The sequence below is a fragment of the Dipodomys spectabilis genome, unplaced genomic scaffold (assembly GCF_019054845.1).
Source record: "Dipodomys spectabilis isolate Male_0828 unplaced genomic scaffold, ASM1905484v1 ptg000288l, whole genome shotgun sequence".
Lineage (NCBI taxonomy): Eukaryota > Metazoa > Chordata > Mammalia > Rodentia > Heteromyidae > Dipodomys > Dipodomys spectabilis.
The window spans coordinates 1,080,119-1,092,876 of record NW_024870965.1 but is presented as its reverse complement, the minus strand read 5'-3'; the positions used below and the strand labels follow the sequence as shown (position 1 = coordinate 1,092,876).

General features: G+C 43.6%; 1 protein-coding gene across 1 annotated transcript in view; it reads right to left on the bottom strand.

Annotated features, from left to right (window-relative positions):
* Kif14 (kinesin family member 14) overlaps positions 1 to 11,561 on the bottom strand; it is a 47,201-nt gene extending 35,640 nt beyond the window's left edge. The window contains exons 1-9 of the mRNA XM_042701288.1: positions 11,464 to 11,561; positions 8,725 to 9,842; positions 7,618 to 7,872; positions 5,611 to 5,698; positions 4,933 to 5,031; positions 3,953 to 4,005; positions 2,442 to 2,472; positions 1,637 to 1,744; positions 695 to 811 (exon numbers count right to left, since the gene is read on the bottom strand). Coding sequence (XP_042557222.1) covers positions 695 to 811; positions 1,637 to 1,744; positions 2,442 to 2,472; positions 3,953 to 4,005; positions 4,933 to 5,031; positions 5,611 to 5,698; positions 7,618 to 7,872; positions 8,725 to 9,752 — 1,779 coding nt within the window. The 5' untranslated portion in view covers positions 9,753 to 9,842; positions 11,464 to 11,561. The remainder of the gene's footprint in view (positions 1 to 694; positions 812 to 1,636; positions 1,745 to 2,441; positions 2,473 to 3,952; positions 4,006 to 4,932; positions 5,032 to 5,610; positions 5,699 to 7,617; positions 7,873 to 8,724; positions 9,843 to 11,463) is intronic.
* Positions 11,562 to 12,758: the final 1,197 nt, after the last annotated feature.

Here is a 12,758-nt window from a genome sequence, read left to right as displayed (position 1 = left end):
ACTGTCATTCCTTCCTTTATTCTCCCCCTTCTCTACCATAGGGACTCCTTAAGTTGCCCTGCTACATTTTCACATTTGCACATTGAGTCTCCTGTCTGCATTCACCCACCCTTCCTCTCTCCATTTGTCCAGACTCTTTCCTTAAACCCCACCCCTCACACAGACATGTTTTGGCTTCCTAGTATTCACTTTGCTGAACTATGGTGAACTGTTCAAAGGAGTTAAGCCACTGGACCCTACCCTTTCTTATACTGTACTTTAGTCAGTTTCACTGTGTATGTATATGTATGTTTGCCCTTGTTTGTGTTTTCATCCTATTCATTATAAGTTAGATCTAACTTTCACATATGAGAGAAAACATGCCATTTGTCTCTCTGAGCCTGAATGAATTCATTACATAATTTTTTCCAGGTCTATCTTGCAAATGATACAATATTATTTCTTCCTGATAGATGAATGAAATTCTATTGTGGGTATACATCACTTTTCCTTGATCATCTGTTGTAGGGCATCTGTGCTGTTTCTGTAACTTGGTTATAGTGAATAGTACAGCAATGAACATAGGTGTGCCAGTGTCTTTACCATACCTGACTTACAATCCCTTGGATAAATGCCCTAGAATTTGAAGCCAGCCTTGGAAACACAGTAAGACCAAGGCTCAAAAGAAAAAGACAGAGAAGAGCGTGTGAGGTACCTTGAGTCGGTCCCCGCTGGTCTGGGCGGTGGAGCAGCGCTCACTACCGGCCAGATCTATTAGGTTTATGCGGCTTGTTATCCTGTGATCATGTTCTTCCCCCTCCACGAATTCAGTCTACAGAAAAAATAATATTAGGAGAATTTAGTCCTCTATGACTTGCTGTCAATGTCTTTAAGAGGGAGACATAGACAAGATTACAAACAATGTCGTTAATTTAAAAGCATCCATTTTTAAATTGCAGTCATTTATAGTACCCAGATATCCACAGGATCTACTAGGAATGTAACAACCAGGGGCTGGATCGTGACAGAATGAAACAGATGAAATGATAGAGATTAAAACTCCACCCTACTCAGTTCTAGTAAGCCAATAACTATAAGTGGAGAAAGGCTTAGTGCACCAGAGTATTGTTGTCTAGCATAACAGGAGAACACTTAAAATCAATACAAATGTCTAACAGTAGAGAAAAATTTAGAAACTGTAAATTAATGGGATATTACACAGTTTAAAAAATTATCTCTGCCTAGAATTTTAATGGCATAAAATTGTTAGAGATTTTCTGAATTTGCTTGTGATGAGACAGAGCACTGAATAGTGGAAACTATGGATGAATCTTAAAGTCTTCTACTATGTAATGTTTTCCCAAATATTGTATAATTACCATATATTACTGCTATTATCATATTGATATGATCTTATCAGTTATATGTTAATTAGTACAAGTGATTAATTTGTATTTGTACTAGTTTTTAAAAATGACAACATATTGCTAAATATAGTTATTCAAAGTAATTTATAATTTCCTGAAATTCATGTATGTCTATATAGTTTTATGACTGTGTTTTAACCTTTAGATTTACCAAAAAAAAAAAAAGAGTTAAACTATAGAAGACATGGCTTCACTATCTTCCCTAGGAAAGTACTTGACAACCACAGTACCTTGGTCTGGGTCATCACCAGGGTAAAAACAGAGTGGGAGCGGGAACTTTTGTCATTCATGCCAGTAGCAGCAGTGGCTCTTTGCTTATTTCCCAGCTCCAGCCAGCTCTAAGGAGAGAAAAAGAAGGTCCCTAACATTCAGAGATGGTAATTCAAAAGAAAAAGAAATTTTTATTATTTTTTTTTTGGGTCCGGTTGTGGGGCCTGAACTCTGGGCCTGAGTGCTGTCCCTCAGCTCTTCAGCTCAAGGCTAGCGCTCTACCACTTGAGCCACAGCGCCACCTCTGGCTTTTTTCTTTTTGTTTATGTGGTGCTGAGGAATCGAACCCAGGGCTCAGGCATGCAAAGCAAGCGCTCTACCACTGAGCTACCTTCCCAGACCCAAGAAAAAGAAATTTTTAAGAAGCAAAGAAGTTAAGGAAGCAGGTTTGTTTCTTATACACATTTGTAACATATACAGTATGTAATTAGCTTAATAATTTACATTCCCATTGACTGTTTTTTGTGTGTTATTATTTGGTCACCTGAATCAGGAAATAACACCCTTAAAAAGCTACTCCTAAAACTCTTAAGGTAACATGATATTCGGTGTTTATTTTCAACTCAGGAGCCATTTTTCTCATATTAGCATATATAAGTTGTACGACTTCATATATTATGTTGATTAAAGTGTTACAAAAGCAGTTCACAAAGCATTAACTGGATTAACCCCTTATGCATGTGAACAGCAAAAAAGAGACAGTCATAGAAATATTCATGAGTATCCTCTATCTAGTTAAAAAAGACAAAATGCAATCAGTCTTACCTGGATATCAGAATAAGAACTGACAACGTTCCTAATGTTTAAGAAGTAAGAAGATAAAATCAATTTCATTATTCTCACAAACCACTTATCTTTCAACATATAAATACTCTGGAGATACCAATGGGCTGATTCATAGACATTTCTATACTTTACTTTTTTTCTTTTGGTGATGGTACTGAGGCTTGCTCTCAACTTTGTGTTTGCTAGGCATTCTACCCCTTGAGTCATACTCCCATGCTTCATTTTCGCTATTCTTAAAGGGCAGGAAATGAGATAATACTTGTACTTTATCAAAAAATATTACTTTTGAAAATCATGCACCTGCCAGACACTGGTGGCTCACGCCTGTAATCCTAGCTACTCGGGAGGGTGAGATCTGAGGATTACGGTTCAAACCAGCCTGAGCAGAAAAGTCTGTGAGCCACCAGAAAACTGGAAGTGGTGCTGTGGCTCAAGTGGTAGAGCTGCTAGCCTTGAGCTGAAGAGCTGAGGGACAGCGCCCAGGCCTAGAGTTCAAATCCCACAACAGACAAAAAAAGAAAAAAAAAGAAAATCAAGCACTTTAGTATCTTAACATTATAATACTCAAATATAAATCATACCACCGAAGGTTTGATTCTAAGACTTATACACAGGTATATGCATGTGTAGCGAAGGTATGTAGAGGTCCTGGCTGAGATCTGAGAATCACAATTCAAATCCAGCCCAGGCAGGAAAGTTCATGAGACTCGCATCTCCAATTACCACCAAAGAAGCCAGAAGTGGAGCTGTGGCTCAAGTGGTAGAGTGTTAGCCTTGAGCACAAAAACTCAGGCTCGAAGTTCAAGTCCCAGGACTGGCACATACACACATACACACAAAAACAAACAAACAAAAAAAAAAGCCAAAGCAAACAACAAGAAAATAAAACAAAAGCCTCCAGTGGCTCATGCCTGTAAAGCTAGCTACTCAGGAGGCTGACATCTGAGGATTAAGGTTCAAAGCCAGCCAGGCAGACAAATCTAAGAGACTCTTATGTCCAGTTAACCAGCAAAAAAGCCTGAAGATGGAGGTATGGCTCAAGTGGTAGAGCATCAGCTTGATTAAAAGGCGAGGCCAAGAATGTGAAGACCTGAGTTCAAGCTCAATACCAGCAAAAAAAAAAAAGCATCTCAACACCTTCCCTTCTTCGCTTTTCAGCTTAAAGGAATAGGTATAAAAATCAGGTTTGAAGGAAGGTTTCAACTTAATGGGGAAAGAAAAGGTAAAAATAGGAGAAAAAGCAAATATTTTATTTCACACTCAGTTTAATCAATATGCTAAACCAGATGCTATGAAAAAAATACAAATATAAAAATGAACAGCTAACTGCACCCTGGTTGGAAAGAGCTAAAGCGGTCATCACTCCGGTCTCTCCCAATACACAGTGGTCTCCTCCCCTCGCTCTGCCTGTCCACAGTGGTCTCCTCCCCTCGCTCTCTCCCTGTCCACAGTGGTCTTTCCCCCAGGCTCCTGCTAAGCCAGACACTTACATGGTCAATCCCTCAACATATGGTCCAGACACAGGATGCTCCCTCACCCGCAGCTGGAAGAGGCAAATATGAGTTTGACACATACTTCAGCTGATGCAATCTTAAATGATCACTTTTTCTACATTTTGAGTTAACTATGTGTCTTGACCCAGAAATAAATACAAAGAACCACAAAAGCAAATCTGTATGTTACAAAGAAACTGCTTTACGACTCAAATTATTGATATACGCACAATATACAACAACCTATGTCACATCACTGTGTTACTAATTTTTACTTTTAACTTAAGTCCTACTGTACCTATTTGTTTATGTGCTTTTAAAGTTCTCTAAAATACATTGACTAACTTTCAGACATTTATTTTTTCTTCCTTTTTACACTGGCATTTTAAGTTTTGTGAGCAGAAATTTTTAAACATTATCAAAGTCATAAAAGACAATGTTATTTGAGTTTCTTGATTTTTGTCACGGTAAACTGCATGAGCTTGGGCAAAGGAAGTCACTTTATACAGTCATGTATTGTGCTGCAAATTTCCTTTGCAAAATTAAAACCTTTCCCTTATAAAAAGCTGAAAGGTTTTAAAACACTGAAAATCTATTTCTCAGACTATCTACAGCATATCAAATAAACAATCCACTGAAATACATTATTCGCCAATAAAAATACAAAGTTTGAAAAAATTTCACTACCTTTTGGCTGATAGACTATGAGTCTGTTTAATTTATATGAGCCAAAACAACACTTTAACATTTAACAACATTTTAATCCCTAACTTTTACACAATACTTGAGTGATTAGTTTTCCACCATCGATAATGTTCAGTTTATTTTCAATACCAATTAAGACTGGCAATCTTAAGCACTTGCTATCAATAAAAGCATTTTAGTAAAAACTTAAGCCAAGGTATCCAGAACTCACATAATTATAAACCTTTATAAAAACAAAAAAGAAAAGCAAATATGAATTATTTAAAACTTACTGGTTGCTTTCTCTGCCCATTATCACCTTTACAAACCAGAAGGTCGTGAATTTTTTCATTATATACTTCAAAGAAGCTCATTTCAAGGTGATAGCTGATCTAGCAGAAATTGAAACAAGACGTTATATTTACTTTCAAATTCTTGGAATGGCTTATAAGTCACATATCTGACATGAGTCTAGTATCCAAATTATATAAACTCTTGTTGGGCAGCGGTGGCTCACACCCATAATCCTAGCTACTTAGGAGACTGAGATCAGAAGATCGAGGTTCAAGGCCAGCCTGATAAAAAAGTTTAGGAGACTCTGTCTCCAAAATAACCATCAAAAAAGAGGCAAACTGAGCAAGCTGTGAGGCTCTGAGTTCAAACCCAGGTATTGGCACAATTTTTCTTTTTTGTTTTGCCAGTCCTGGGGCTTAAACTCAGGATCTGGGCGTTGTTACTGAGCATCTTCGTTGCTGAGCCACAGTGCCATTTCCAGCTTTTCCTGAGTAGTTTATTAGGGCCCAAGAGTTTCATGGGTTTTTCTGCTGGACTGTCTTCAAACTGTGATCCTCAGATCTCAGCCTCCTGAGTAGATAGGATTACAGGTGCGAGCCACCAGGACCTGGCTTCTTCTAGATCTTATAACAGGTGATAATTTAGCAGTTACAACTCTGATTTGGATTTGAGCATACCTCTTGGGTTTGTTTTTTGGCTACTTGAGCAAAAAGATCTTCACAAAATCTTGGAATTATTCCTAGTTCTTCACTAAATCCCATCATCCTGAAAATACATTATAAATAAGAAGAAAGTAACACAGATTAGGGATTTTTAAAAAATTATTTTGGGGAAAATGAGTTCGTTTCAGGGGTTTTTGTTGTTGTTGTTTTTCTTTTTTTTTTTTGCCAGTCGTGTGGCCTGGGTGCTGTCCCTCAGCTCTTCAGCTCAAGGCTAGCGCTCTACCACTTGAACCACAGGATCACTTCCCATTTTCTGGTGGTTTATTGGAGATAAGAGTCACAGATGTTCCTGCCCAGGCTGGTTTTGAACCTCGATGTCTCAGCCTCCTGAGTGAGTCACCCGGCAGTTTGGGACCTTTTTTTGGGGAAATGGGTTAGATAGGGACCATGGGATAAGCTAACTACTTAAAAGTTCACCTTTAATAGTTAAGCATCAGATTGGCCCAGACCTAAGTAAGACGTGACTCTAACCTATTATTAATTCAGTGACCCGAACAAGACACCTGACCTCACTAAATCTCAACTACCTCATCTGCAGTGTGGGACAAGAAGCCTCTATTCAGAGGGCTGTGACAGAACACAGCAAAGCCTCTAGCATAGTATGCAAAGACCTCAAGGAAGGCTAGTTCCTGTGCACATTCAGCCTGCTTCCCTCTACCACAGTTCCACTCGCCTTGGTGTCGCTTGTAGTATTTGTAATTGGCACTTGGTAATGGAGCACATTTATGGTGTACAGTCGGACCCTTCTGTACTTATACATAACGTGCCACGGCACCACACAAGGCAAGCAGCACCTCACACAGGTGAGAAAAGCGTTTTCTGTCTAAGTAATTTGCTTTCTTTTTGTTAATCTGGAGAGAATCCTTTTTCTGAAGAGGTCCTGCTTTGGCTAGGTGGTTTGGCCCTTGTTAATTACATTTAGTTACAGCCTTTTCCAGAGTACTTTAAGACATCCTGTTTCAAGCTCCTTGAATTTTAGTTACATCCTGTTAATTATGCCACATGCCTTTACAAATTGTGAACCTGAGCTCAGCCAATGTGACCAGAGGGGCGGGGCCTGCTGGGTTAAGGGTAAAAAGGAGCAGCCTGAGAGTCTGTGTGCTTGGTTGCCACATTGTTGGCTGGTGGCACACCCTTCTGCAGGAAGTGGACTTTCCTTTTGAGTTGTTGTCCTTATTCTTATGTAACACCCCTACATCCCGAGCTATTTCTAGCACACATTATCATTCCTCTGAATTGGAAACAGTCCAGGGCCTCTCTGTTGGTTGTTTTGAAACTCACAGTTCACCATCATCAAACATAGTTCTCTTACGATGCCACAGATGGCTTACTTTTTAAAAATTTGCTTTAAAATATTTTAGTGGATTTTTGAAAAAGGAAATCAAGTACTTTTATAAGGCAAAGTACATATAAGGAAGTGACAGATATCTAAGTGTCCCTAAGTTTGGTTTTGGTGGTTGTTGTTGTTGTTATAAAGGTAGTATCAGAGGGATTTATATCAAGGGATTTACTTAAGTCAGGTAAAGAGTACATTTCTTTTTGAACACTGTAACCCTGTCACTCCTTAGTTTCCCCCCACATGCCACCCTTTTCCCCACTCACAAGTTCCAAAGCTTTTTTGGTAAGGTTTTACCCAGTAAACTGCTCACAGATTCTAACAAAGGAAAGATGTAAGTTACTAGATCTACCCAACATTTAAGACGCCTTACTGTTAATCATCCCAATAGTATTTATAAGACACCCTCTCTGGGCTTTATTTATACAAAGAATACCAATTGTAGTAAAGTGGAGCCAAAGATACAAGTTATTTCTGGGATAAACTGAAGTGCAGAGGTTCAGTGGCACCCAAGTTTGCAGAGCTGTGAGAAGAATGGGTGAGCCCTGCATCCCGATCTGAGTGGTTTCATACCTATGTTCTTTCTATCCAGCACGCTGGGTGGCCGTGTGTGCGACACAACTTACGTATAGGATTTTCCAGAGCCAGTCTGACCATATGCAAAGAGGCAGGCATTGAAGCCTTCGAAGGCTCGCTCCAGGAGAGGTGCTGCTAGCCTCTCATAGACAGCTGTCTGGCTGGCATAGTGAGGGTGCTGGTCATCAAAAGACCAGAAGGAAACATCGTAAGTAAACGTGTAGACTCGTCTCAAGTCAGGGTGTTCCACAGTGACTTCTTCTCCGTTCATGAAGACTACCTGGAACGCCTTCTCCGTCTGCTCTCTTTGAAAAGAAGGGCAAAGGAAAAAGCCAAGTTACCGTGTGCGATCTATTCCCATAGAATGAGTTAAATTCATCATTCCTCTAAGGTGAGAGAACTGTGGACTTTAATATGGAAAATTAGAGAACTTAACTCAAGTTGGTTTCCAAAATACAAATTCTATAAGATTCAGTGCTAATATCCTGAGAAAATGGAATTTACATTTTTTTTGTAGAGAAATTTAGCTTACTTTTACAAATCGTTTCCCCTTTTCCATTTTCTTAACTACACTTTGTTCCACGCCACTGACCAGAATTGACCTCTATGCTTCAGTACAAATCTGCAAACCTCTTTGTGTAATGAGGAAATTTGGGGGCTGCAAATCTACATAAAGCTGGCCTAAAATAGAAATGAGTTTCAACAAGCTGAATGTAGTAAGTTTAAATGCTAAGTCTCTTTGGGCTACTGGCTGTCATCGTTAACCCATTAGACCTTCCTCCACTAAATTTTCTTCCTTAAAAAAAAAATTCACGTCAAATTCACTTTTAATTTTTTGTATTTTAAGTTTTCAAAGTTCTTTAAAAGCCAGGCACTAGTGACTCACACTTGTCATCCTAGCCACTCAAGAGGCTGAGATGTGATGATCAAGGTTTAAACCAGACTGGACAGACAAATCTAAGAGACTCTTTTCTCCAAATAACTAGACAAATCGGAGACTATTTCCAAATAACTAGCTGGAAATGGAGGCATGGCACAAGTAGGGGGGAAAAAAGCCAGTTTTAAGCAGAAAAGCTGCGCCAGAGCAACACGCTCTGAGCTCAAGCTCCAGTACTGGCACAAAATAATTAGCTAATTAATCAAATGCAAAACGGTACCTTTTGCTGAGAGGCCTCACTCGGACAGCCACGGTCACCTGACTGTTCTCGACTTTGAAGGGGTCTGTTTTAGTGGAGCTGTTGTTCACAACTGAAGTTGTGCCTTCAGGAAGGAGTGTATTTTCTTGGGACATGTCCCTTTTATTTGCAAGAAGAGAACTTTGCAACCTTTGAAGACTGGGCCCCCTGCTTTTCACCATGGATGCACCTGGGCTTTCCGGCGGAGGCAGGCCGCGCTTCGGTGTGGATTTGTGCTCTGGTATACATGGCACTGGGGGTCTTTTCTCCAGGCTTCCAAGTGTGTTCGAATGGTTGGCAACGACATTTCCAGTACTCCCATGTTGCACGCTTCCTGCTTTGCTCTGGAGAGGTTTCCCAGCCGAGTGTCCCCTGGTTTGACCCTGGGAATGGGTAGGTACACTTCTGCTTGAGGACTTCAGTGCAGCGTTTTCATTTGTTCCCCCAGGGGTAGAAAACATTTCTTTGCGTTTCTCATCAGCGGCATTGGAGTCTTTGGTGAAACTTGCAGAGGAGGTGACAGAAGGGTTTCTATTACTACTTAGAACCTTTGCGTTTGTCCCAGTTTCCTGCGACAGGCCTGCCTCGCCAGCTACCTTCTGCGTTCCCCTCCACCTCTCCACACAATCTGTTCTAGCACCCCGACGTTGCAACGTAAGACTGGTGTCTGCTGCAGGTCCAATTGTGTCCCCCAACTCACTCCCAAGTAAAGTTGACTCTTTGTTCCTCGTAGCTCTTCTCTGAAGGGTCAGTCTCCCCACAGGGTTGGGGGAAAGGGGCAGATCTCCAGATCTGTTACAGGCAGAAATAACATAAGTGCTGTTTATGTCTCTGATTTTACTCGCAGGTGTCTGTAATGGGTCATGGTTTTCGCACTGTGAGGTGTCAGGCTTGGGAAGCAGCTTCGGGCGGCTGCTGGCGCTGAGAGCACTCAAGGAAGAGCATTTCTGGGAAGGAGGCACTTTCAGGAGGGTACTAGCATTTCTACCAGCAGTAGTCTGGACTGACATCTTGGCAAGTGCTCTTTAAAAGAATGTGAAGAATCTAAACCCTTCTTTGGATGTTCATTTGATTTCTGGACACTTTGTTCTTGAAAATATCTAGTAAAGAAACACACACACACAAAGTAGATTGCATAAACTTTCAGGGAGGATCTCCCATTGAGAAAGTAAATTCCAAGAGGCACTCATTAGAATCAGTCACAATCTGTATCTCAGCTACTGCTTCAAAACTGCCCAGACACATCTTCAAGTCACCAGTCAACAAATATTTCCTGCCAAGATCTCTGATAAGATACCATAGACCTTTCCTTAGTCTTAGAGAGGAAAACACAGATTACCTTTGTATTAGGGCAAATATGCCCTAATCTCAGAACTTGGGTGGGGGATGGGTAGGAAGAATCTCAAGTTCAAGGCCAGCCTGGACAACAAAGCACAACTTGCCTCAAAACAAAACAGTAATAAGTGTTAAAACTGTGTCAACAGTTTGTTGTTGTTTGTTCATAGTTTTGTGGTACTGAGGTTTAAATTCATGACCCTGTACTTACTCTACCCCTTGTGCCACCGTTCAGATATTTCTGTTGTTTTTTTCAGAGAGGGTCTTGAGCTTTTTGTCCAAGGTATGCCTTGGACTGCCATCCTCCTACCTACTCCTCCCTCTTGAGAAGCTGGGATTACACATGTGAACCACACCTGGCTTCTTTTTTTTTGGGGGGGGGGGGGTGGGGGTCCGGTCATGGGACCTGAACTCTGGGCCTAGGCGCTGTCCCTCAGCTCTTCAGCTCAAGGCTAGTGCTCTACCACTTGAGCCACAGTGCCACCTCCGGCTTTTTTCTTTTTGCTTATGTGGTGCTGAGGAATCGAACCCAGGGCCTCTGGCATGCAAGGCATGCGCTCTACCACTGAGCCACCTTCCCAGCCCACACCAGGCTTCTTTAATATTTTGCCCAGGTTGACTCTCAACCTAGGCCTCTAGGATTACTGAGTGTGAGCCACCAGACCCACACTGAGGACTAAAGGAAACTCTAGCACCTAAAGCAGGGTCTGGAGCAAAGCATTTTATAAACACTCATTGAATACTGGAATGACTACAGAAAAAGTTAAATCCTTGTCACCAGGCAGATTACTCACAAATAAGTATGCTGACTTTAAGTAGTATAAAGTAATTGCTTGTGTAAGGAAAACTGACTCCTCAAGATTAGGTAAGTAGTTAAGTATAGGGCTGCACACCTGTAATCTCAGGTTAAGGCAGGAGGATAGCAGTTGGAGGCCAATCTGGGCAACATAGCAAGACTCTCCCCTTCAAAGAAAGGTAAGTAGACACCCTGCCCTCCATCAGGCAACAAGCTACACCAGGCAAGGATCAACCTCATCTATTAAGCAGGGAAGTTGAAAAGGAACAGAAGGTAGTGACAGCTAAAGCCCCGGGGCTTGAACTCAGGGACTGGGTGCTGTTCTGGCACAGTTCAGGAGCTTTTTTGCTCAAGGCTGGCTCTCTATTGCAACAGCTCCACTTCCGGCTTTTTTTTTTTTTGGCTGGTTAATTGCAGATAAAAAGTTTTTACTAACTTTTCTACCTGCCTGGCTTCATAACTCAAGTCCTCAGATCTCAGCCTCCAAAGTAACTAGGCTTATAGGTATAGATCAGAAGAAGTGCCCAGCTCTAGGGAAGCTCTTTAACATACGCCTCTGCGTAGTAAAACAACACACAGGCTCAACTCACTGCTGTAGAAGAACAGAAGCTCATTTTTCAAGTGACTCTTGGAAGGTTGTATGTGAACAGTCATCATCAAACACACAGCTCTTCAGGTCATTTTAGCATCTCGCGTCGGACCTGCAACTAAACGTACAGAAAAGTACAGAATGCGAAGGCAAGAAGAGGGTCTGGAAAGTCGGCTCTTCACACAAATCAATACAGGAGGACTGCCAGGACATGGAGAAGAGGAAGTAGCCCAGGGTCCCACGGCTCTGCCGCTCCCCATCGGGTCTCCTCAAGGGGCCTCTCCACGCCCCGACTCGGGGACCCCAGACAGGGGAGAAGGGGACCCCCACACACTCCCGACTCGGGGACCCGGACGGGGGAGAAGGGGACCCCCACACACACTCCCGACTCGGGGACCCCGGACGGGGGAGAAGGGGTCCCCCACACCCCGACTCGGGGACCCTGGACGGGGGAGAAGGGGACCCACACACACTCCCGACTCGGGGACCTCGGACGGGGGAGAAGGGGACCCACACACACACTCCCGACTCGGGGACCCCGGACGGGGGAGAAGGGGACCCCCACACACACTCCCGACTCGGGGACCCCGGACGGGGGAGAAGGGGACCCCCACACCCCCGACTCGGGGACCCCGGACGCGGATAGGCGAGGCCTGGCAGACCCAAGTCGGCTTCGGGGACCCCAGGCCGCGTCCTGGGGACACAATGGGGGTCCCCCGCCAACGCCACAGCGGCCACCGTGGGGAAAGCACCTGCGAGGCCCCCCTGGAAGGGGTGTCACCCCTCCTCAGCGCCCCCCGCCATCTCGGGGACCCCCCCCACGCCCAACCCCACCCCATCGCCCGGCCACTCACCGCTGATAGAGCCGGCTCCCGCGGCGGCCGCAATTTGAATGCGCGCCTCGCCTTCTGATTGGCTGCCGGACGTGCGTCAAAAGCCGCGCCCGGAAGCGCCGCGGATTGGGTTCTAGACGCCAGCTTCGCCCCGCCCCCGCCCCGCAGAAAACGTCATGAGCCAATGAGCGTGGAGCTCCGGCCGCAGGGCGTCCCGCGTGGGGAGGGGGCGGGGCCGCAGCGGGAATCCCGCCAAAACGCGCGTCTGAGGACCATGGGGACTGGGGCGCCCGTGCGGGTCCTTGATGTGAAGAAGCTGGAGCCGGGCGCCGTGGCCCACGCCGTGATCCCAGCTACTCGGGAGGCTGAGGATCAGGGTTCAAAGCCAGCCCGGGCATCAAGGTCCGTGACTGTCTTGTTCTGGTTTCTCTAATTAGCCCGCAAGAGCTGGACGAGGAGCTGC